Source organism: Cloeon dipterum, chromosome 3 (assembly GCF_949628265.1).
Source record: "Cloeon dipterum chromosome 3, ieCloDipt1.1, whole genome shotgun sequence".
In the NCBI taxonomy this organism is placed as follows: Eukaryota; Metazoa; Arthropoda; class Insecta; order Ephemeroptera; family Baetidae; genus Cloeon; species Cloeon dipterum.
In genome coordinates, this window is record NC_088788.1 from 31751342 (window position 1) to 31777504 (window position 26163).

The 26163-nt window shown below is 41.1% G+C and overlaps 2 protein-coding genes across 4 annotated transcripts in view; both read right to left on the bottom strand.

Annotated features, from left to right (window-relative positions):
- Nucleotides 1-316: 316 nt before the first annotated feature.
- Nucleotides 317-4147, bottom strand: Nup75 (nuclear pore complex protein Nup75). Its single transcript, XM_065485944.1, has 9 exons — nt 4025-4147; nt 3431-3776; nt 3236-3378; nt 2576-3180; nt 1366-1475; nt 1094-1311; nt 815-1033; nt 665-764; nt 317-608 (listed from the first exon to the last, which is right to left on the bottom strand). Exons 2-9 carry the CDS (start codon nt 3769-3771, stop codon nt 365-367), a joined length of 1980 nt encoding a protein of 659 aa, XP_065342016.1. The 5' UTR covers nt 3772-3776; nt 4025-4147; the 3' UTR covers nt 317-364.
- A 481-nt stretch (nt 4148-4628) lies between these two features.
- Nucleotides 4629-26163, bottom strand: part of LOC135940853 (protein FAM13A) — a 30462-nt gene continuing 8927 nt past the window's right edge. For all 3 annotated transcript variants that reach the window (XM_065485940.1, XM_065485941.1, XM_065485942.1), the window contains exons 3-14: nt 25840-26017; nt 25536-25745; nt 25193-25475; nt 10123-10257; nt 9427-9541; nt 8923-9219; nt 8717-8857; nt 8352-8658; nt 8182-8288; nt 7905-8120; nt 7570-7748; nt 4629-7433 (exon numbers count right to left, since the gene is read on the bottom strand). In XM_065485940.1, the coding sequence (XP_065342012.1) occupies nt 7199-7433; nt 7570-7748; nt 7905-8120; nt 8182-8288; nt 8352-8658; nt 8717-8857; nt 8923-9219; nt 9427-9541; nt 10123-10257; nt 25193-25475; nt 25536-25745; nt 25840-26017 (2403 nt within the window). In that variant the 3' untranslated portion in view covers nt 4629-7198. The remainder of the gene's footprint in view (nt 7434-7569; nt 7749-7904; nt 8121-8181; nt 8289-8351; nt 8659-8716; nt 8858-8922; nt 9220-9426; nt 9542-10122; nt 10258-25192; nt 25476-25535; nt 25746-25839; nt 26018-26163) is intronic.

Here is a 26163-nt window from a genome sequence, read left to right on the forward strand (position 1 = left end):
GGCGCACCAGGCCGCACAGGGACCCAGCCCACTGAAGGGCCACTTGCCTCAATTTAGATGTTGCTTTTACAAAACCGGTCTTTTTTTATCAGTTTTCCGATATTTACGTTACTTTCTTTCACCTTAAATTAAATTTAAACCTGAAAACCTACCATCAATATAATTATTTGACTTAGGTTATGATTAACAACAAAGGTAAATTTGTAATTTTGTAAAAGACAAAGGTGCTACCAATTGATGGTTGTTCGTCAAATTGGAGAAGTGTTATGAAACTATCCAGGTAATTCTATTGATTGAGGAATAAAAAACAAAATCATTCAAAATAAATGTCTTTATTCTTAATGAAAAAAATGCATAGATAAGTTTACACCTTTGCCAACTCGGCAATTTCGGCCTGACAGATGCTTTGGGCCAGCACCTCACGAATTTCCCTTTCGGAGCTCTCGAGACTTGCAACAGCGCTTTTTGCATCCTTGGTTCCATTTATATGAGCGGTTACGACTAATTCCTCAAGGACTCCGAGTATATTGGACAAATCTGTAGAATTGAACACCTTGACAGCCTCTTTTGCGGCTTGAGCAGACTTCTTCAGAAGAACCGGGATGAAGCTAATAAATTGAATAATGATTTACACATGAAGCCAGGGAAAGGGAAAATCACTCACTATGGCGGGGCCAATCCAGATGTAATCAGATCAATGAGAATGGTGACTGCTTCTTTTTTATTACCGTCATGATACTTTGTCAAATACTCGTTGTATTTCACTACAAGTTCAAAATCAGCTCGGCTAAAAGTAATTGAATGAACGGCTCACCTAGGAAGACAAGGTGTCCGCTAGAGATGATGCTGGTGCCCAAATCGGGGAGCACGTCTGATATAGAGTATTCATCATTCACCGCCATCTCTCGAAGAACAAGTTCAGCCACGCTGGAGGCCAAACTGTGGTTGTCGCCTTTGATTGCCCACATGAGGGCACTGCCCAACCTCTTCTCCATCAAGTACTGCCTGCTAACCACTGAACAAATCGTCCGCTCTGAAAGATATTACAAAGTCAGTTTCCAGGGCATAAAAAAGATAAGTAGTGGCAATTCACCTGCTTTCACCAAATTTCTCTTGCCTGCTTCATAGAGCAAGATTTCTGCGTCCTTTGCCGATTTTTGCCCTCTGGATTGGAGGATAAGGTCGATGTGTCCGACACCCTGGCTTCCAGCAAAGTCCAGGTAGGAGAGGCCAGTTCTCCAAACGCAATCATTTGCAGCTAGAAGAGTGCCAAACTGGATGATCAGGTCAGTTCGCAAATTTTCTGCAATTCTAGATGTAAATGGATTAGAACACCTGATGTATGGGCACATAATTGCGAATTACTTGTTATCTTGGCCCACAACATTTGAGAGGAGACCAGCATGGTAGAGCAGGTCGGTCATGTGCAAGGAGGCCCAGCCAGACTCGGCAAATTCCTGGAGGCTTTCAATTACCTGAAATTGACTTGATTTTATAATACTTCATTTCTAAGTTCTATGATTTAAATAAAAATAATTAAATATAACAAATAGCGAGAACAGGCGATAACTAGCAAATATCTCCAAAAGACTACTGTCACAATTGTTTATAAACATATCAATTTACATTAAGTGAGGCACATTTAGGATATCTCAAATTTAAAAAAATTAGTTCCCTCCAATATGTTTAAATATTTCACTCAAAATTTGGAGACCTTCGAAAAGGGTCACCATGGGAAAGTTGTTAAGCATAATTAGTAGAATATATTGGGCATCATTTTCTGGAATTGGAATTGTATTTATTTGCATTCATCTTCGATACAACGTTGTTATATCATCTATTGCTGTCCGACATTTGCAATTATGTCAAAAACAAATACATTCATTGATTTACCACTACAGAAACAAATTAAGATACTGTCGCCCGACTAAAATGATATTTCCATAGAGTTTCAACTTGAAACTCCTGTAAAATTGGCAATTTCTCTAATTTCAAACTGAAATTTTCAGGTTTGATAAAAGTCTACGTGGGCAACACCACCAAATTTAATTAAAATCTAAAGATCCTCTGGGGTTCCATCTAGTTAAGTTTAAGCTAGTTAATTTTTCAATTTTACCTGTTCGCGCAGGAATTCATGGAAAATGCCTAGACCGATTAATAATGACGTTACAAAAGAAATTTTATAACTTTTTTCACAATAATGTTCCATAATTTTAATATTTTCTGCTATAATATCAAACAGAAATTCAGCCCAATGTAAAATAATTTTAGGATTTGGCGTTTTCCAATTCACATGCAAAAATTGTCAATAAAATAGCTCTACGGGCTGGGAGGCACCCGGCGCCTACTCGCCACTTGCTGGTTTTCGCACCTTTCCAGCGGCTTTATGGACAAATGTCTGGCGTTTCAATCTAAGACCTCGATGCGAGAAGGCATAAAGATGACCACAAGGGCCCAAGCTCTTCTGCGACCACTCGGGCCCCATGCTAAGCTATCCACTCTGCAGTGTTACAGGGACCTGGTGAGCTCATAGCCCACGGGAAGTGCTGAGCAGAAGTTAAAAAAAATCACAAACCTGGTACAAGTCCGATTCGAAGAGAGCCAGCAGAATTTTATCCACGGCCTTCATTTGCGAGTCCATCCCGAAGCGCTCCATGCTCTTGCGGGCAATTTCCCCAAGGCGAAAGGATTCCACTGTTGGCTTCCAGTAGCTGACGTAGGTGACAAGAAACTTGTACCACGTCTCGCTGTTCTCGTAAACCAGCTTCTCGGCTTTGTTATCGCCCGCGAGCAGCTCTGCGAGCTCAAGACAGTGCTGGTTGGTGCTGAAGACGCCGCTGATCAGCTGGTTCCTCACTTCTTTGAGCCACGCTTCCCACTGGACAGAAAAATTTATCGCCACTGACGCGCCTCCCGACGACTGCAGCTCAGGTTTCGAGTGAAGCAGTTGGCGCAGCGTGCGGATGGCCGGCGTTTCTTTCTTCGAGTGCAGACCCAGCAGCCGCCTCGCCTCCTTGCACTGCGCAGTCATGATCAGGCCGGTCACAGCTGGCCAGAAGTCCGGATTGCACTCGACTGGACTTTTGTCGTCCCTGCTTTTGATCACGGAGTCGGCCAAGTCGCTGCTTTCGTTGAAGTAGTACTGGATCCATTCTTGCAACTTTGGCACCATGTGAGAGTCTGCAGAAGGAACATGTCTTAGACCTTTATCTATTACATGGATGTTAATAAATACTTTGACTGTGGTCTAAGTTGAGGATTTCAGCCAAGTGGAAAATCAACTCCAAACTGAAGAAAATTGAGCTCAAGTATAATGTTTCCATTTTGTTTGTGTCCTTGTTTTTCAGCAGCTCTGCTGTGCAGTCTCTTAGAAACCGCCTGAAAAGTACAACATTTTATATTTTAGAGACAAAACACAACTGAAACAAACCTGTAAGCCCTGCTAACGTGAACCAAAGACAGGTCCGCAGGGTCTACGTCAAATATTTCGTAGCCAGGGTCAAAATTCGTGTCTGCATTTCGATTTTTCGCCAGCTTGTGCTTTTGCAGAATACTAAACACGACGTAAGAATTGTTGAGCAGCGTCCTGGCAGCCTGGTGATTGAAGAAAATCGAGTCTTCCCTGATGTAGGTTACCCTATCAGAACCAGGCAAAGCTGAAGAAGAGCGAGTGTCATCGTCAGGTCTGGGCACTCTAGTTTTATGACTGGTTAACCGGCCAAGGCCGCAAAACCTGGCCACTGTCCGCTCTCGCATTACAGACGGCATCATACAATCTGAAAAATTTAATTGTAAATATATGTACAATAAATTTATTTTGAATATTAAATTTTGCTACTCTTCTTACAATTACTTTTGCCGGGAAGTTTTTAGGGCGTTATAACATCTATGCATAAATATGTATTTTACGTGTATGATATGTATTTTGTGGAAGATAATTTAGTTGAATTTTAATTATTACAAGTTGAAATTGTTTCTTCTCACGAAAAATTATTTTAAATGAAAAATTAGGGTGGCAAATTACCTGCGTTATAAGTGATCACAACAAGCGGCTCAAGTTCGTTATGCGGATCATGTGTGTTTCTGTACTTTCTTTAGCGGGCGAGGTAGAGTTCTGTCATGTTGACAGCACTGACGCAACTGCTCTCAAGCTTTAGGAAGTATTCCGCGCCATCTATACTTAAAACGATAAACGAACGGGTGTAGAGTAAGAGATAATAATTTGGCGGGAATAAATTTTTTTATTTGACACTATGTAGCTCGGGAATCGGAAATTAACCTTATGAATTTGTTTAAATTTCAAATAATTATGAATATTCTTCCTTTTTGCAGGGCATTCCATTTAACAAAAAATAAAGAAGTATATTTCTATAAATCTAGAGGTTGTTTTAAAATTAGAATAAAATACAGGCATCCAAAACGCAGATTGAACGCTTATACTTTGAATTCAACTTGATTCCCATACCAAAAATAATTGCTTGTGCGTGACTTATTAAAACTGATCTCTAGCCACCATTTATTTTCGTATAACCAATAAAATTTGGGTTACAAGTAGTGCTAGATTAAATGCGTCCCTTTTTACTCATGTTAACTTACATTGATTAGATCACTAGAAATGAAACAAAATATTTTGTCTAATGGCAATCGTGATTTTTTTTATTTTTTCGAAAATATTTCACACATATATATGTGAGTGATTTACACGTTTAAGGAATACACAGGAAACACGGATAGGTGTTTTTATTGATGATGTTACATTTCACTGTGATACTTTTTCAGCAATATTCAAGTCCATATATATATATATAATTCACTTGCATGATAAAGGTGTGTATTTGTTTAATTTACAAAATGCCACTATGCAAAATCAGGCCAAATCGTAACAAATTTTCACAAATCAAAATGGAAACTTCAGATCCGAGCTTAAAAGCGTCTCGACGTGGTACGTAGCGTACTAAAATATTATATACTTTCATATTTAATGAAGGGTTACGACCAATTCTCAGGTTTCATTTCTCTGATAAAATTCTCTGAAATATTACACCAATAATAACAATCATAGAATAACCCTAATAAAAATACTCAAATCCCTTGGTTTGAATTTCCCGTCATCAGGTACATCATTATGCAATTAAACATTCACTTCGAAACCCAGCAGCTTCCCAAAGAAACATAAAATCTGGAGACGCTCAACATCAGTTGTGGAACGCTCGGTCCAATAATATTTCCGGCACAAAATACATTCTTTAGCCTCACGCCTGCGAGTTTTGGCTCTTTGCTTAAATTTATTTTACAACATGTGTCCAATGTACAAGATTCCAATCTCGTGAAAAAGAAATGAGCAATCAAAGTGTTCTCTCACTTATGGGTTTCCACCTTAAGGTATACCAGAGTCTAAATTACAAACCTCTCCTCTAAACTCTAAATAAACCTTATATTTGCGTTACAAAAGTCGGAGGAGAATCAATCAGAATTAGGGAGGAAAGCTTGAAAATTTGGCAACCATTCTTAAATAGATTTTAACCTCTTGTCGTCTTGTCTGAAGCCACTCTTCTCCTTTCCTCCGTACAAAATCTTATCTTTCTGCTACTGATCGATAGCTTAATACGTTTCATATATAGTATTCGTCAGAAAAACACAAGGATATACCATATAGAATTATTTGATAATCATAATATTGCAATCTACACTTTTCAACCTATTATAGGCTCTTATTTAGTCTCTATTAGATACTCATCTAATCAATGTTTCTTTTACTGTGATTTACCACCTAACACACATGATGAGGGGATACAAAACCTACGATGAGGTTTTGCCCAGTGAACTACAGAGTGCTTTATACCTTACTTAAATAGCGATGCAAGCTATTCAAAATTACAGCAGCTGTAATTAAATATGCGACATACCGAGTGCGCTTCTTTTCAGCGCAGTTTTCGCAATGAACTCAAAGAGTGCATGAATTGACTGAATAAAAGCTATAATACGTATGTATGAAAGAGTGGATCCTTGCAAAATTCGCGCGTACGACAGAAGCAAGTACAAAAATAGGATAATAAATGGCCAGTTGTAGCAATTCTTTTTAAAGCTATGTAGGCGCAAATGATCACTTGGAATGACCACATTATCTGATTATGTGTACACAGTACATCTGAAGAAAGTCGCACGGACTCCAGCCACGTTGAGGTAAACTCAAGCGAATAAGCATTACACGACTCACATAATGAATTTGTTAATTCATTTGCAAACGACCAGAATAAAAATTCTACTTTGAGAGTCCAGGCCACTTCCTTCACACGGCAAAGCGCTGATACACTTGGCTGAACAAACAGGGTTAAAAAATATCCTCACCCGACACAGTGAGTTAGTTTAGAAGCTCTTAGGGGACTATTTCCTCTAACAAAGACTGAGGCGTGCTTGAAGTCATGTTCAGATGATTTAGCAAACCCCGTAAGGAAGTATATTTTCTGTTCTATCAGCGCTTTGTCCGGAATAAATTATAGCTGACCATTTTCACCAATAGAGGCGTTGGATTATGATTTTAACATAATATATATGTGTCTTGGCAGAATTTGGTTCACGTGACTCGTTATTTCTATAACACCAAAACTTATAGTTTAATTAAAACAGTAAATATTGTGTGTAGTTAAATTATACGAGGGGCACAAATCTCACCATTTTATCCTATATATGCGGTGTAAATGAAAATTCCTTTTTATTCAAGGAGAATAAATAGCAACTAAAATGGAGTCATACTCTGAGAACTATACACTAATTAAGTCTGTAATTTTACTCGGTCAATTTCCACTCAGTGCCTGAAGTCTTACGTGTAACAATGTAGTACATCAACAGCTGATTATCGTTTGAACCATTGCCTTAGGTCTTATGTATATAATCGTCAAGAGATTTCGCTCTCTTGCCAAACCAGTGCGAGAGAACACTCGTGTGCAATAAAAACATTTTTGTTCCCAACGCCTCCCTCTGCACTCAACTCTCCCCAAAAAGCTGTTCGCTGACATGTTATTTTTAAAGCGAGTGGCGCGTCTTATCCTTTGACAAAAAGCGGCAATTCCCGAGCAGCTCCCGAGAATGTTGCTTGTCAAGTACAAAACGAATACTGAGTAACAGCTTGCCCCAAAAGAGGCGCTAAATGAGACTCACAGCAGTCTTCTGTCTTGAGTAGAAAGTGCTCGCGCGCCCTTCAGCAGCTCCTGGTGAACTGGCTACCTCCCCGCTTGTTGAGAAGCGCTTCCAGCAGGCGCAGTCTCGCCTTTGCCTGCTTGTACACGGCGTACTCCTTCTGCTTCGGCTCTCGGTCTTCTTTCTGCAGCCGCCTGCCAGTGGCCCTCTGGAACTCGTCCTCAAAGTCGCGCAGTTCGCGGCGCAGCTTGTGCTTCAGCTCCTTCGCCTCAGCTTGACGGGCGATTAGCTCAGTCCTACATATGACACCACGAGAAACGTTGTATTATTTTTTAATTACAGACCAAACCAAAAGGTAGGAAAATTGAATTTGAAAATTTGCATTTACGTTTACTGTGAAATTGTTTCTAGAGTTTGAAAAAAAAAACTTACAATGACAGTGAGTGCAGATTTTCACACTGTTCCTCCTCTTCATCTTGACCTTCGTTTTCAACTGCATCAAAGTCAGACGAAGGCAGCATGTTCTGGCCAGTTTCTGGCGGAGAGGTGAAGTCCATGGTCTCATGCTCAAGAATGGTCGCAAGCTCCGACATGCTGTCGCGAAGTTTAGACTGCAAAAGAGCAAAAATGAACGTTTAGTAGGGAACTGCATTGTTTCCGTGGCCAAATATGAGAAATAAGCTTAATTATTTTTAATTGTTCTTAACTTAATATTTTTTCATTTTTGGCTTTTGCAAATTTTATTATTATTTTGTAAATAAACTTACGCCTCCACTGCGAATGACCAGTCTCTTCAGGCTGCGGTATCTGTCATAGAGGGGGCGAACAAGATCACGATCTCCCTTGGTGGAAGGCCGGCCATGCAGACTTTCGAGGTGGAGAAGGGCCTTCTGGAGTGCAACTTTCTCAGACAGAAGCTGCTCCCTTGAAAGTGATTCCAGATCTACCGGTCTACCAGATTCTGTGCGCTTTTCTTCCAATCTCTGCAAATATCAGAGAGCCAACAATCAATTCAACGTTTCCCTCGCATTATCAGTTACTCACGTTTTGAACTTCTTTCAGGGTATCACCAAGGGTAGGGATGACAATGGTGGGTAGCTTCTTGTCGTTGCTCTGCTGGACAGTCTTGTTTGCAGCATCCTCTTTGACTTCTACTCAAATGAAAATATTTTAATGAGACAATGTTCTAAATCATAACCCTAGCTATGTCTTACGTTTTAGCTCTTTCCTGAGCTTGGTCAGTTCTGAGAACATCTTTTTCAGATCTTTATTGTTCAGCTTGTCAGCGTGTGAGGGCCGGTAGCCATTTTCGGTCTCAAATTGCTCCTCGTAGATCTTGATTTTCTTCTTCAGATTTGCAATCTGTTTGTTGATCTGCTTAGTCTTTGTCTCATAGCTCTCCTCATCCCTCCTCCTCAGAGGTTCAGAGTGTTCCACAGGAGGACTGGGCGCCACATTCGGATCCATTCGCCTGGTCAATATTACCGAGTTCCTGGGAGACAACAGCACCTGAGTATCCTCCTGCAAATATATAATGAGATTGAGAAAGGGTCTCGCGATGGTTGCAAGTGTAACTAACAGGAACTCTGTGATGCGGTGGCTGCGACGGTACTGGCTCAGTGTATCCAATCTGTTGGTGCAAGGTGCTCAAATCAAGTGCAGGGGGAGCTGCTTTCGGCGTTGCTGGGGAAGGAGATCTCTCCCGGCTTTCACATTCATCCTGAATCAAAATCATAGCACACATTAATACAAATTGAAGACGCCTCCAATTTAGGTGTTTCTCACCTGTGGGTGTAGTTGCAAGAAAGAGTGGCTTGTGTTTGGAACCGATTCATCCTCCCGTGGCTGCAAATGGTGGTGGTGATGATGGTGGTGGTGATGCACCCTTTCATTTTCCTTGCTGTCATAAGAATTGCCCCGCCGGGTCTTCCGCGGCTGGTGGTGCCTTCGGTTTCCTCCACGAGGAGTCGACGATCTGGGATAACTGGCGAATCTCTCTGAGCTGCGGCGCCTCTCGTGTTCATTGTCTTCTTCTTCCATTGGAGCCGTGCTTGGCGAATTGTGTTCGTGCAGTGGCATCAACTGAAATCAAAGTTGCGGCGCAATTAGAAATGAAGACTTTGCTAAAGAGGGAGGCGAGAAGCAAAGGGAGAGATGGTACGATATGTTACATTGACTTATGCAATGACAAGGAAATGATAGTTACTTTGTAGCAGCGATAAAAAAAAACCTTGAAAAATAATAAAACCGCAACATTCAGCTACACGCCATAATGATTAAAATACTTACATTTTTGTTAGTATTTCCAATCTCTTCCATATCTTCGATCATTACTGACGATTTTTGTGAAGCTATCTTGTCCTTTTCATTTACATCTTCAGTAGGGCGTTCTTGTGAATTAGATCTGAAACATGCAGGCAAAACCAATCGAAGTTAGTGACAGAATAAATGCTGTATCCTTTAGCCACAAGACTTGGCCGTTGTCATCATCAAGAGATAAAAACCATTTTTCAGACCTTTTCCAATAACTGTTTCTATTTTCATCGATCTCCATTACAAGTTCAAGTCAACATGATAAAATTTGAGGTATTTTCTATGTTGATAAAAAGAGTAAGACATTTCATTCTTCCGATAGTCACTTAACAAGTGGAAATTTTTCATAATTATAATTAGTTTTCCCAGCAATGTTCGAGCACAATAAAACCACTTAACTGCCTCTTCCTGTGTTCAATTAGCTCAAACTGTACGCGTTTCGCAACCCGAGTGCATTTATAACAACGCAGCCTGTCGCACGCGATATTTTATTTCTCAACTTAATACACCAGATAATTACGAACAAGTGTGAACGCAGATAATTCAATTGCCTCGAGACGTGGGTGTCGAAAGAATAAATAGCTGCAATGCAACCCGACAAACTTTGATGTCTGCGTAGGATGGAGCAACAATTTATTTATAAATAAATGGCATAGGTTGTTGGTAACTGACCTGATGACTTTTCGCTCCTGCGGAATCTGTGAGGAGCCAGTGCTCTCGTGCCGCTCCTTGCGTTTCCTGTGGTGAGCGACGCTGAGCTCGGCCGGCATCTCGAGGGACACTTCCAGCGGCGGTTCGCCATGCATGCTGCAATCAAACACGAGAAAGCAGTCAACACGCGGTCGCCAACAAGCAGAATGCGTTTCTCGTCTGATGCTGTTATCAGCGGATAAGAGTCTGTGTGCGAAAAACGCGGAAAGTGCACTTTGACTTGCAGACAGGTGCGTGTGTGCATTTCCTGGTATCACTTGTCGAGTAATTTGTTTGTTGTGTCGCATATCTGATAATGCGTGTCTCAGCAATATGGAACTGTCTGGTGTTGTCGCACGATGACAACGCGCTTTTGATTAATTTATTCGTTCGATTTAGCAAACGCCCAATATTTGAGATAAGAATTTAAGGTGCTGTAAAATAATACAATAAATAAATAAATTAATAAAAGCATTTTTTTGTAGTTATCACTCTCACCACAATCGATAATATGGAGATACGTTGAAAAATAAACATTCTCAAAGTGCCAGAACAATGCGTTAGGTCGTGTTGCCCATTAGTGCAAAAATCAATACCCGTCGAATGGAACAATAGGAGAGGCACACGCAATCAATCTTAATTAATGCGTTTGATGCTCCAGCGCACTAACGAGTTCGGATTCCAGAGCGATGACAAGCGAATGATCGCAAAAGGAAGAAGGTCTCGCTCAACCTAAGGGTGACAACCTTGCCAGCTGATCTGGGCGGAAACTTCCTGGTAGCGAAACAGCAAAAAAACTGCAGAGTGCATCTGCATATCAAGGGCACGCACGCGAGGAGTGCACTTTAAAAAGACAATTATTGCAGGGAAGCGGCGAACGAACGCACGCATTTATCGCCAGTGAGTGTGACACACGCGACCTTGGCCAATATTAATAAATCCAAAGCGCCGCCGGACGAATCCGCCGCTCGAATAGGCACAAGATAGAATGCAGCGGGGAGATGTTGTGAGTTTCATCCCGTAACAATTGCCAAAAGTTTTCACAGAAGTCGGCGAAATGTGGGGCAAGGCCATCCGGCGGGTGGAAAAAAATGCACGAACCAAGACCAGAATACGCGGGAATAAACACTCGTACATTGTATCGCCACTTATATGAAACCCCAACGGGGTCACGCACATGTGTCAAGCTGGATTTTTTTTAGTGCGGCTCAGCTTTCAACCCGCAGCGCATTTTCAGCACGTTATAGGTCTTTCAACTCGTTAAAAATATACTCACTAAATAAGTTACGACGGACATGCATATCGACTGTTCCACTAAATTTGCAAAATTTTGCTATAACAAAAATAAATATTGGATATTTTAGAGTACTGCAAAAACAATTGTTCCATTCAACCTTTCCATTAAAACACGCTAAAGCGATTTTGTGACACTGCTTTGTAAATGTTCTGTCACAAATTTCCTGAGGTCTTTATATAGTCATGTACCGTTTTCTACTACAATATGGGAAACTCGCGGATCACGAATTGGCACTGCACTGATGGCCTATTTTAATTTTATTTGCGAATGATGACGGCATTTCCAAGGAAAGCTGTTTTCAATTGTTTTTAAGCCTGGGTAGAGCTATGGTTGGTCTAAAATGGTCCCTCTCTAAAGACGCTTAGTTTCCGGCGGTCAAAACAAAGCGATCAGAGAAAGAGATAGACACGCTAATACGTTGTTGTGTTTGTGTTTGGTCGACCACTCGTCTTGCACGTGGCGAACGACCTTTCGCCTCGGCGCGCGCACTGAAGTCTATCAGCACTGCACGGCTTGTTTAGCGAAATTATGCACTCGGTTATGAATGAAGAACGTTTTAATGAAACGGTCAAATGGAAACAGGCATGCGAGATTATTTTGAGATTCTCGACAGGTGCCAAAAGTGGGGTTTGCCAAAAACTCCGATTTTTTCGGCTTGCTAGTGGCAAATTAATTTGGCATGCTAATGTGTTTCTGGAAATTTCCAACTGTTTGATGTGTCAGACTTTAGCGCCTCATTTATTCGATTATTTTTTGTCCATGCAGAAATTTAACTCAATTATGTATGTATAAACTTAAATAGAAACTATAATTGTTGTGCAATAACGTGCTGCTGCCCAAATATTTTTTGTTAAAACCAAATTTTCATTTCCAGTAGATCAAAATGCGTCTAGTCTTTGCTTAATTAATTACTTCTTGTTAGTACAGACCAGTGAATTCACAACACCCTTTTTCTCTACTTTTAATTTTACTCAGAAAAACTTTTTTAAGAACAAAAAATTCAGTTAAAATGGATTTGCTCCAACATTATTTGCGTGAAATATTGTACGAGTATTCATAACACCGTGCACATATGTGAACGAGACGGAAATAATAATAACGCAAAAAATGTACTGTCGCAGGCCAAATTGAATTAGCACCATTGCGGTTCCAATTAGTGCTTAAATGCGAGCTTTTAAGCGACACAATGAACCAACAACTAATGGCAACGGCACCTGGCAAAGTCAACACACAACATCGTTCAAGTGACGCACGTTCAGCGGTTCACTTATAGCGAAAGGCAAGCTGGCAGAGAGAGCGAGGCACCCGGTTCTGTACTTCACATACAAATTTAAGTCTCAGCGTAAACAAAGGCGGAGAAAACCAGTTCGAAATGGCCCCAAGCATAGGTTGATGGCGAAAAAAGAAGCGCAAAACAAAAGGCGCGGGTGAAATAAAAATTAGACACTCGCGGTAGTTAACGACAGAATTGAGTTTTAGGACCTCAGTAATGCAGCTAAGCAATAACGCAGGAGCTATTTTCGCACGAGGCGTAAAAGAATGTGAAGATTACAAAATTCCGACGGTTGTAGGAATTTCCACGCATTTGCACTTCTTGGATAATTCGTCGGCCTCATCTTCTCGTCTTCCTCATCATCTTGTTGGCGCGCGGGCTATTTTGGCCGACTGGTGATATGCTTTTCAACGCACACAACATGCAAATCGGATGAGCTTTGCGCCCAAAATAGATTATTCCTCACGAATAGCGTTGAGCTAGAGTGTAACACACAGCGTGTTCGGGTACATCACAGCCGTGCGCGGTCACTCTACTGTAATCGCGCTTAATTATCTGGGTTCGCGGAATTTTTGGCAAAGCCGAAAGGCTCGGAAACCAGGTCGATTTGGCTGGGGACGAGAGCACAATGACAATTTCAAAAGACAACTTTCATGATTGATCATACTAGAAATGAGATTTGCTAAATTAATGGCAAGTGAAATGAAGTAACTCTAAAATTATTAGTACCTGGAGTTAAATATTAATTTTCATGCCTTTTGCCTAGAGGTCTCAGCCGCGAGATTTAATGCGGCTGGCCATTTTCACCGGCGGGTGACGGCTGGCGTGATAATATTTTAAATGTGAAGTTTGATAGTGCTCAACGGAAGAAATTTTTTCTCCCTTTAGTTTTTTGCCCTTTTTCACCGGCGGCTGGCGCAGCTTAGCCAGATTTACGGCGGCTAGCTGCTGCCCACGTCACCCAAAATTTTCTGGCTGACGTGGCACAGCGCGACTGGCTCAGACCTCTACTTTTGACTAACATACAAATCAAATCTGCTAGCAGATCCTGCTTTTTCTGTTAGCATTTTCTCGCTGTTCTAAAAGCAAAGGACGTAGTTAAACTTTATTTGATAGTTATTTAAATGGGGTGGGTAACGGAGTTTTTGGACAAGTGCGATTCACAGTTATAGTTATTGCAGAAACAATCCAATTGTTCCCCCAATCTGGCCTCGAAACACAAAAGGACAATGGTGCTGAAACAAGAAGCACAATTTTTGTCTTTGCGATGCACTTAGTTTGGTAGGTGCGGCGCGATGAATCGGCTCTAAAAATACACGTCATGTGGGAAGGCTGCAGGCACGCGGATCTGCCCTGCTAGCTAATGTGTACTGAGAGTACATATCGGCGTAAGGTATGTACTCACTCTCTAGTCCGGACAACAGGTTTCTCGCGACTGGATGTGACATCACACCCGTTGGTTATTTGCCCGCGCGAAGTGCAATTTTGTTGGGCAACTGCGAGTGGGCGCAGCAAGGGCAAAAACCCGAGCGATTATCCCCTGCTCACGCATCATGCGCGCTCGGACATGTTTGATGCATTTGCTTAATTGTCAACTCGCTGATAGTAGGCAGAGATGTTTTCGCTGAACTGCTTTCAATTGCTTTTTTCCTCTGTTGAAGCCGCAATTATAGTTGGCGAGCCGACGGGAGTCGCTCTGGGGTGGCGAGGACTCTGATTAAATGATTGCCAGGCTAAACGGCCATCGCACTATCACCATCAGTCTGCTGTTTTCTCGAAATGACCTGCACGTGCATTAAAACTTTCATTATCGGCCAATTTGAACCTCTGTTCATATATGGTTCGAGGCGATGCTGCTGGCTTGCGAGATATGGGCGTCCGTTTTCAGGTCAACAAAACACGCTCGGCGTTTTGATAAAATCCAAACTTGAACAGATGAACTTCTTTTAATTTGCTTTTTATATCATTCACCAGAGTTACTAATTTTGTCTTTCCGAGTGAGTCGATTCATTTGTTTATCAATAAGATAAATTTGTTTATCAATAAACTCTGCATTTCAAGGAGCTATTTCCGTGTCGCATCAGCAGTCAAGCTTCAATTTCTCTCCCACTTTAGCTTTAATTGAAACTGAAGCCATTAGCACGCCTGGTGGAACTCAAGCTCATCAAGTACGAGCATAATATATATATATATATATATATATATATATATATATATATATATATATATATATATATATATATATATATATATGTAATCAATTCAAGGACTGCACACATTTGATTCGCCAATTACGCTTGTTATTGCGCGTTCCTATTTATAAGGTACCTCTCTGGCAGCCACGCCGACTTAAGCTGAAGACAGTTACGTCCATTCTATGGTTTCAGATACGAATTGTCGCGTTTACGTGTCTGAATTTGAGCGTTTGATTTCGATCCAAACGCGGGCGATCACGCCATGCGATGCATCCGTGTCGCGCGAATAATAGCAATGCACATACCATTGTGATTCAACACACAAAGCCTGTGCACCTGCCAGTGAGGGAATGACGTCAGTTGCAGGTCTTGATTATGATAACTCGGTAAGTTATTCAATGTCTCGGTAATGGGGAAACTGACCAGCCCAATAGGATGCTTGGCTGCGGCTGCTTTTTGTTCCCATACCGAGCAAATTTATAAAAAGGACAATGGAGCCGTCAGCTTGGAAACGACCCTGAAGGTTCTTTTTGGCAGACACTGTCATGCCTGTCGAACGCAGGTGTAGTGCATTGGTATGCTCAGCGGGCGAGCGAAAACAATAATGGTGAGCAAAACGGCTATTGAATGCAAATAACCATTTTAATTTAAATCGTTACAATGGCAGTGTAAACTATTTTTTATGTTTTTTGTATAGAAGTAAATATTAATTTGGCAATAGTTTATATTATCGCCAACTGGTTATTTTTTATTATTAAAATTATTTTAGCAAAAAAAACAAGCATACATGTGTTTGTCTAAGCCTGAAAAGTTTTTTGGATTTGATTGAACAAATATTTTTGAGCAAAGCTTTGTTCGAAATTAAAAAAAACTCCGCAGGATGTTATTAACAGTTTGGGAAACGAATTAATTGACTTGAATAAAAAACAAGTTACAATTGCAAATCCATCTCATCATAATTTTTAAACGTGAGCTCATAAGTGTTCATCTTGTATAGGACATGCAAGGAAATTGAATGAAACGACTTTAATTGCAAGTCAGATTTCATTCCCATTAAAACACGATTCTAAAGAACCTGCATCTGAAGAGGCGCAGTGAGTCCTGATTAAGACCCAGCAGCAAACGTCTCTCTTTTCATATCTTGAAACATGAGTGCCAGTTCTCCCATTTGGTTTGTTTCAAGAGGAAAATTGCTGAATGGAAAAAGAGGTTGCACTCATCTTTCCTGCGTTGAGCAAAAGGATGCCCTTGAATTGAAACACGCGACCGCCAGAGCAGCAGTGACAACCCGTAAATTACTGTAATTTTCCTCACCGAGGGTTGTCCAAAGTGGTGATCTGCGGTGCCATCGGGTAGTCGAGGGCGCCGATGAGCGCGTGGTTGATCACAGCCTGTTGCGGAGCCACACACATGCTTTAGTACGGTGCCGTGCTTCTATGTTGCCGGTCAGGCCTCCACTGAAGCCGATCACCGGCACTTGGAGTGAAGAGAGTGTGTGCTCTGTAGTAAACAACACGCCGCGCCTCCGCCCCACTCGAGGCACGTCCGCCGCCGATTTCTGCACACCGCGCGCGACTTTTAGCTACTCCTGCCAATTGTCCAAACGCTCTTCTGTATTATCGGAATACATGCCGGGCCCAATTCTCCCCACGCCCGCCTTCCAAGCACAACAAACTGCGCAGTAAACTGGCGAATTCTTCAAGCGTGATGCTTTTAATTATAAGAGAGAGGGGCTGGGTTCTCTCTTTTCTCTATCTTTCTCCTGAAGTGACGAACGATATGCGACAGCCTAGACCTTTTAAAGAGGAGCGAAGCATCGCGGTTTTCTTGACCTGGTCAAAATTGCGCCGTTCTGCTGATTCAGGCTGTTTTCCTTAAGGGATTTAATGTTGTATACAGCGCACGCCTATTTTTTGCAATAGAGATAGCTTCTTTAAGTTCTTTAATAAGTTGACCTTGGACTACGAGGAGTTGAGTAAGGCGTAGAGGGCAGAAAACAAAACAGTTATTAAAGCCCTATTGAAGGACACTTTTGTAGAGAATTTAAATATATTGTGTTTTAATTTCTTACTTATTCATGCACATCACCATCTGATAGAATAAAAACGAATTGCTATTTCGCGATACAAATTGCTGTGTTTGTAAACATTTCTAGATACAACATTCCATCTATGAAAGTGTTTGTACAACATAAAGAAACTATTCAAGGAAGTCAAAAGATAAAAAGCGACCGCCAGTTTGTGGCTTGCTTTTTATAGCGTTTATAGTCAGTTTGCATCAGCAAATGTGCACAGGCATTTTCAATTCTACTAAACATTAACGGTGCCATATTAACCAATTGATTTAATTTGACCTCTCACACGTTCAAAATTCTAAAAGCCTGTTAACTTATTTTTCGAAACGAAGACTCATCAACATATTAGGAATTTGCATTTGAAGTATGATAAGAACAGTAGAGGACTGAGCAGGATAAAATTTTCAAGATCAATCAGAAGATTAGAGCGCATCTAATAATTAATACTTGGCTTGAAAACATTGAAAACTGCATCTATATGCAAATCAAGTGTTGCCTGCTATGAAGTCGTGATTAAAGGTTATTGTGAACCTTCATTACAGCTTGCAGTCAAGTAATTATTGATAACAAACTCAAATTAGTCATTATTAAAGGTATTTGTTAAATGAAAATTATATGTGAAGGAAAATAACAGTGAGATTAGCGAGATAATAATAAAATTATTTAATTTTTTACTCGATTCTTTTTAAATAATTCTGCTGAAATGATTCTTCACTGTCATCACGACTTCAGCAGAAGCTAATACTTAGGATGATAATTTTAACACCCAGCTAATTTCTTTAGAAGATTTTGCTCTGTACGCTAAACATGAAATAACGAATTCAGCACACTGGTCTGACCTTTTCATCAGTAACTTGCCAAAATTACCTACAAAATGATAAGTTTAAACTGCAAATTCTGTAACAACAAACTTGACCACAGTTGATGAGTAATATGTATATAGATAAAATAATGCGCCTTCACGTTGATTCGGTGTACGTGACAGAAGACACGATACATATGTGGAAAAGATGGTCTTGTCAGTGCGGACATTACTCATGGAAAATGAATAAACAGCAAAGTCTTTCGTACTGACCTTGATAAGGGTAAAAAATTTGCTTGATCCTTTTTTCACCCAAAGCTTTGCATTTCATTCACATTTAAACTTGTTCTTTCCACATATTTAATTTATTGCTGGCATGCGTTTTCGACGCACGAACAAATGCGGAAGCTTATATGTTTGTTGTGTCTGGCAGAGTTAGTCTCGTTTCAATAATAATGGCTAGCCGTCGACTAAAAATGCATCCGTGGTTGATTTTGAGTGCGCCTTCCGTGCATCGTTAGCGAATTCTTTGAACTTGGTCCAAGCGATACTTTCTCCAAGCGATGGAAACATTCTCACTCGAGCGTGTCGCCTTTTATAGCGTGGGAGGTTCGCCTGATCGCCATGAGCGTTGCGGGTTGTCGCTCGCCTGACCCCTCCGACCTTTGCCAATAAAATTGCACTTTTCCATCGCTGCTAACAAGCAAGTGACGTCAAATAGACCTAATTAATTAAAATTCACAGAGTGCGTCTCAAGTTTGTTATGCTCATAGTCTATATTTGATTTTTTGCGCATATTACAGATAGACGAAAATTATTAAAATATTCACTAACGGAATTAATGGACGATGATTGATTCTAGGCGAGTATGGTATTTCGGTCAGTGGAATCGATTGGATAATCAATATCAAACTGATTAGCAAGTAAATACGCAAGAAGGTAAACAAACACAAAGTGGCGTAATGCGCGGCTCCTATTCAACTAAACTGACACGTTGCTCAGTTGGCAAAGAGGCTAATGGCTTTCGATTACAAGTTACGTGAATTAAGCATTGCAATTTAGTTGATGCTCGTTCAGCAAAAAAAGGTTGTAGTTTGTTTGTTGACGCAAATGACAAATGAGCTCCAAACAACTTGTTGACAATAGGACTTCCGCATTGTACTGCAGAAGAAAAAATTTTTGTCCCCGTGAAATTTTGTTTGCTAAACCTAGTTCAATGACCACTGCGGTACTTTTCAGGCTGAGCTCGTGTTCTGGATTATAATTTAAAATTACTTAAAACCCAAATTAAAACACTGGTTGGAACTGTTTCATTCATTTCAGACAGTTTCCTCTTTTGATGCTTAAACCATGGTCAAAAGTTTTTGGTCAAGTTTAACTATTTAAAATACAAATATCAGTTTTAATAGTTATAGAAGTGTAAAAGTACAACTGGAGATACGTAAAATTGGCTAACTGTTGAATTCGGCACAAGTCCCGATTATTTATGCTATCAAGGTCTGCCTGAACAGGTTTTCTACTCGGCATTCTCGCTCGCTTTTTGCTCCGCGAAGAATACTCCAGAGCTGTGCATTCTTCTCTTTCGGCCGAGCATACTAAGTAATTCCGCGTTTAAAACACACACCTGCAAGGGCAGTCTGCATTCAGTACGGACAGATTTCTATTATCGGACCTCTTTGAAGTTAGTTCACTGTAACGATCACTAAAAATGTGTTTAGTCGAGCGTAGTAAAGGCAGGCGCGCACACATGCGAGTTCATTACAAGAGAATTTCAATGCGTAAGCTTATTAGATGCTCATTAGACTTTAAAGTACAAGCGATTAAAGAAAAAAGAAAGGCAAAGGGATCTGCAAGTTGCGTAGTGCTTTAAATCATTGTACCAAAGACGCAGTAACACCAGAAACTCTTGCAACACTGTACTCGCGGAAATTAAATTGAAAAATGCTAACGCGATTGATGGATTATTAAAAAGATTTTCAGACTAAACCAACGGTTGCAATTGGAAACTGCTTTAGTTAGGTTACAGGAAAAATGCCATGTTTAAATGAATATGCCTGTGTGAAAAAATGTTATATAATTTGATATTTGTGAACGCGTGCCCATTGCAATAATGCTATTGTTGTTGATTCGACGCTCATGCCGTTTTGTCCGCAACTAGACGCACGTGAAGTGCACTCGTGAGTGGAATAATCGCACGCTTTGACCTCTGCAAGAGCTCCGATTGTCCTCATCAACATATAATCCACAGTGGAAAATGTTGCGCAATTGGCGTCAAGCGTGTTCCCGACAGGCCTATAGTTAACAGGTGAAGTGGTGAGGGTGTGGATTCAATAAGGCGAGTCATTGTGCGAGCGCGAGTATCCACTCTTGCTGAGCCAGCGGATAGCAACGGCTACTGCTCCAGAAGGCACCTTGAACGACCTTGGTGGCGCACCAAGAAGCACATTTCTTCTTGCCACCAGTTCCACCTGATCGCGGTGCAGCCGGTGCCGATCGACCGGTGCCGGTGCAATATGCGCCGCACACAAAAATTGCACTTGGCGACCCGCCAAGGGCTGCTCACCGATCGAATTTGATCAATTTCGAGTCGGCTCCAATTAATCCACCGTCGATGCACTCGACGTGTTTGAGTGTTCGGCGAATCAGAGAAAGACCTTCAAGCAGGTTTCAATGAAAAGCTATTTTTCGCGGTTTTAATTGGCTAATTTACCATCCGGCTGCTTCTGATTTCGTTCAAGCATGGGTTAATCTCCAAGTCCTGCTGTATACCTCACAGCATTCGAATCGGAAGTACTCGCAATCAGTTTTTACTTGTTGGCTGACTGACCTTCAAACTGAGCTGTACTTTATGAAGAGTTTGAAGCTTGTGTTTACTGACAGGAATATAAACAATAATTTTCGAAGAAGAAATCAAGAACATAAAGGACACAACGAAGTTGCGTTATCCGGAATAACATTTTGCGCATTGCTTTAGTCAATTTATGACATGTTTTCTACGTGCAGTCCTTTTAACTAGATTTCTGGCAACAGATTCGAAGCAAAAATGAGCAAATTATAGCTAACATAATATTCTTAAAAATAGCACTGATAATTTTATCCAACACGCTGTTGACGGCTGTCAGATGCTGATCATAAATGTCAGCTTGAACTGGACTGAACTAGTTAAAAAAACGAAACAGTCAAAGTTTATCAGCGAGCTCGACGATCAGAAAAAAAGACTGGACGTACAATCGCTATTAAAGCCTTACATCACTTAAATCGTGCATCTAGTTGAGCTTTCTGCTGATTGCTCTCGGGAAACATGCAAACCGTGTGCTTGCCATTTCGCACGCACACACTAACGCAATCCGTTAAAATAAGTTGTGGGACCAAACGGACATTTTCGTCACAAGAGTTCAACAATATTGACCTAATTAGAGATGACCAGTTTGCCGCTTTCGAATGCGATGAAAATGGCAATAAGTTTCAAACGACAACAATCTGATTCCAAGAAAATTGGCCGGCTTTGAGCGACTGTTGCGAGGCCGCGTTGAAAACAACGTGACTCACATTATCAGCCACCGCCAACCGGCAGCCAAAGGCCTGCGACTGGTATAACGTCTACGATCTGGACAAGAGAGATAACGAATTTATAAGCTATCGCGAGCAAAGCATTTATTGCTCGTCTAATTCTTTAATTATCTAATCTGCAAGCAGTCTGCATTTATATCTTATCATGATATGGTTCCGTTTAAATCTGTGACATTTGATAAGTTAACTTAGTTAGTTACAGACGATATTAAATAATACTTGATGGAACTGACCTAGGAGACCAAAGAAAAGGGAAACTTATCTCGAGATTAATATAAATTATAATGAAGAGTTGCTCAGGTTGCAGGACCGCAATTCATTTAATAATTCATTATGGCGGTAGGGATTGCAGTCACAGGATATTGGTTTCCTCAACGTCGATTGAAGTCGAACAAAATAGCAGTATATTTATTGGCTTTCTGAAAAATTAGTCTCAACTGTTCATTGAACAAAAGTGATGTTTCTCTGTCAAGAACCAAATTAGCGCAGAAAACAATTGTTGCAAACTGATTGTAGTGAAAAGTCCAAAAGTAAGGAGAGGCTCAATGCACCATAATCCCCATAATAAATTTATGTCAAGTGAATCGAGCGGCATGCCGTTTAATTAGTGGGCTCAAGAGAATCTCTGTCACATGATTCTGCTTGCTGGTGTGGAAATAATTGGCAGCCGTTCCGAAAGCATAAACAACAATCTCGTCCGCCTCTTGGCACTTGACTTTTGAGACGGCAACAGGCCCGGATTGATCTGATGGAAACAGGAAGTGTGTGGATGCACAGTTTAATCTTACGTTGAAGTCAAAATTAACTCTTTGTTAATTTTTCGTGTGCCGTGCGTGCAAACCAGCAACAGCTAAATTTTCGAAATAAATTTAATTCTGCGACAGTGAAACCCTGCAAATAGAGAAAGACTTTTAACTTTTCAAGAATATATTGGCCAGTCCGTGGCTGCAAAAGATTTTATTTCTCGAGGAATGGGCTTTGGCCACATCCGCACGTCAAGCAAAGAGAGCAAATCGCTCCTACCATATTATGCCACGATTTTCATACGTGCATGTGTGCGTTGGTGCCACTGGCTTGATGCTGCAATTGCATCTCAAAAAGCGAGTGAGCATACGTGCAGCTCTCGCATGCGTCAATGTTTGTGTTCACATCTACGCCATTTGCATATTTTAACAACTTTCGCAAGCAGAGCGGCGCGTTATTTTTCTAATAAGAGAAGCGGCGCCGGCGGCACGTAGCCCGCTGGCTGAGAGCTGACTAATTATCGGTGCGTTGGCAAATGAGCTGCCAAAAAGCATCAACAAATAAAACTGCATCGCTTGCACCACAGCTTGCATGTATATATTTGCATTCACCGCGGCCGTTGACAGGACGCAGCGTTCAAGCAAGTTTTGTAAGATAAAATGTGGGTTCGACGAACTGAACGTTCTACAAAAAAAAGACGCTGGCGTTCAAAAGCGAATTAGAAAGTCGTGCGCGCACGTTAAGTGTAATTGAAAATCATATCGGCGTTTCGTTGAATATCATACTCAAGTTGGCATTTGTATTTTGCGGGGAAAAATTGCAAAGTAGGAGTGAACCACATAATTGATTTGATTTGATGCGTTCCATTGCGAATAAATGACTCCATCAATCTGTAAATTATCATGTACCATTATAACCTTGGGTAGTACTACTTGTAGATTACGCACAATTTGTAAAAATGATTATCAGTTCACGCTCTTTGAAAAAATTAAGTGACAAGCAATAATGCTAAAGGAATGTGTATTGGATAGCCATAAAGGAGGTTAGTGTGATCATTCATTTTATCATAGAAATAGCACTGGAAAATTTCATAATATCATATCAGCAAAAATGTAAGTGTGAGACGGACTGAAAACAATTTAATAGAAAAGAATATAATTCCAGGTATGAGAAATTTTCCGAGGTCATATATAATTTCTTTAAGAGTTTTAACCATTATTACCAAGAACAAGTAGTACTGCGAGACAATTGGCCTTTTGAATTCAAATTTCCGGAATTTCCCACAGAGATGAAAGCTCTTCCCCGTCATTATTTTCTGCACAATTAACTCGCACTAGAGCAGCTCTAATCGACAGCTCTTAACTTCTTGCAATTATTTCAAGATACTCGTTGGCCGGCTACTTGGGATATTCATTCATGGTTCTTGCATTGTCCTAAATTCCAGATATAAAATCGATATCTGTTGTTATGCGGTGAGAGTGGAGTGCAGGCTGTAATACTTAGAGTGACGCCGAGTAATTCGATTATAAGCACGGTGTTTGGGTGTGTACGTGACGCCGTGCATGGTACTTAGGCGTTTTCAGTTCCGCAGCCTTCAAAGGCCGCGCGCGCCATGATAAACACTACACACAAGTCTCCGACAAAACCGACGGAGCATCCGCCGAGTCATGAATAGCACTCTTAAAGAATGCACAAATGCACGTCTGTGTCACCCCATCGATTTTCTGGGGCGGAAAATTCTGATTGCACTTTTGCATCTGTGGTGGAGTACTTCGCAAGACCTTCAAGCTCTCGCTGCAATAATCTGGCCGACTCTTCCTCTCGCGAAAAGGAGTTTGGTTTATTTATAATGCGATCGCTCTCCCTGCGGGCAGTGGAGGACGGACGCACTCCCGCAAGGCAAGGTGACGCGAATGTCACGCTTTTGGCAAAAACACTGGCTGATTACTTCTTCTTGGGCGTGTAGGGGAGAGAAATTCCTTTTCTCCACGCGCACGACAGTGACAGAATTAGCACTGGCGCGAAGAATATTGTTCTTTCTCTCTATCATCCCTTCCTGCTTTCTGGTGTTGGCCGTGTGCACTCTCGCTTTGTTGTTGCCACAGCAATTATTCGCAAATAGATGTGAGAAAATCAGTGAGACTTTGGCGCCGTCAAGTTATGCAACCTTGGAGCGGAACGAAAATATAATGTAAACGAGGAGTATTGCACTCGCAGGGGTTGGTTCTTAGTGCGACTGCGGCGCGTTTGTTTCTCAACGAGGCCATGATTGACGGCCTTCTCTCTCTCTCTCTTAACTCTTTGATGTGTGTCGTCAAAATTGAGAGAAAAGATGCACCGCACGTTGGATTAGTCATTTAGATGAATTGCATTAGAGAGGCCGATGACTGCATGGGCATCTACATTTTAGACGATTTCCTAAGCAGAAATGTTGATGCTGTTTTAAGCCAAAGTTGCAAGTCGACCTCAGAACGTTTGCTTTGGCACAATTTAATATCTTTAATTCGTTTTATAAACAATATTCAGCCATTAATAAAAGCAGCTAAAGTATCTTTAAAATGTTGACGTGTCCAAACAGACAAATTTGCAAGTAGCGATTTGTTATTTGCACCTTTCAAGGGCATCCAGCTTTTTTGATAATTAAAACTATTTGAGTTGCTAAACACGCTCAAACCGGAAGAGTAAGTATGTAAAACGGGCTGTGCCGAAAATTGAGAGTGCAGACATGGCTGTCTGCTTTCTTCAATACACAGATATGTAATAAGTGGTTTGATAAACACCAATGATAACCGGTCTCATTATCAGCAGTGCGCCACATGCTTTTAAAGAGACATGATAATTTAAAACCTGTGGCTGCTTTGACTCAGAATTGTCCAATTAGCGCATCTCTCAGGCGCCAGTCTCGTGAAATGTGCCAATATAAATTTGTTTGTGCAATTAATAACAATCCTCATCATTCAAATGCCCTCTTGGAAAACTTATAATAATACGCAGTGGTAATTGAGTTGGCATGACTTATAAAACCATCAGCGCGCATAACATTTCCAAGAAGCCGCTAAAATGATTTTGTATGGCTTAAAAAATGCGCTGTACTCACCCTGCAAGACCGTCGTCACTGCACTCGGGGAAGATCAGATGGAAATCAAGCACCATTTGCGTGGTGACGGCATTGAAGATCTTCTGCCGACCAGGATTGCCGTCGTACTTGAAGAGAAAAGGCCCAAAAGAGCTGCCTATGACCTCGATGTCAGCCTTTTTCTTGGCATCTCTGCGAGCCACTCGACGCAAAAAGTACGAGATGTGTCTGATCAAGCGACGGTTAGCCTCTGGCATGGTACTCAAGATTTTCTTAATCTCTTTGGAGCAGTCGGTCGAGTTTTCTGTAATTAATCACGGCAATTAAGTGTGACAGTTTACTAGTAACAATTATATTCCCTAACCTTCAATCAAATTAAGCAAATCATTGGCAACCGAATCGGTGACAGGAGGCTCAGGCAGCTGTTGCAAGAAAAACTTAAGAAGAGCTGTGGCTGCGTTTGGGGTGGCACTGTTTTCCAAGTCTGCATCTCCAGTGCGGTCAAAAGTGCATTTCAAGCTTTCGAACTGCTTATCATGTGTGGGAGGTTGGCACAACTCAGCAGAACTGATTCCTGCAAAACACGTGCGGCGTTTTCATTATTTATTTTTTGTGAGAGAGCGAGGCTGCGGGTCACGCGACAGCGAAAGAAGACAAATAGTACATACCTGTAGAATCGATGTATGAACACAGTCGAAGAACAATAAAGGGCACGCCATCTTGAGCATCAGGCCTCGCTGTCAGCTCCTCTAAGGAGACTCCCATCGTTTTGCTGGCCGTTCTGCGCCCAGGCAATGAACTGCTCAGCATGCGTCTCACCCTGCTGAGGGCACTCTCTGCAGGGCTCTGCGGGATATTTCAAAACAAGTTTCATGAGCGGAACCGCATAAGTAATCACGTAACTATTTCATATCACTATATGATGTAAATTTAAAGGGAAGCTAGATTTACAAATTCAGTATATTAAAATGTAGTGGATAAAATGGAAGTTA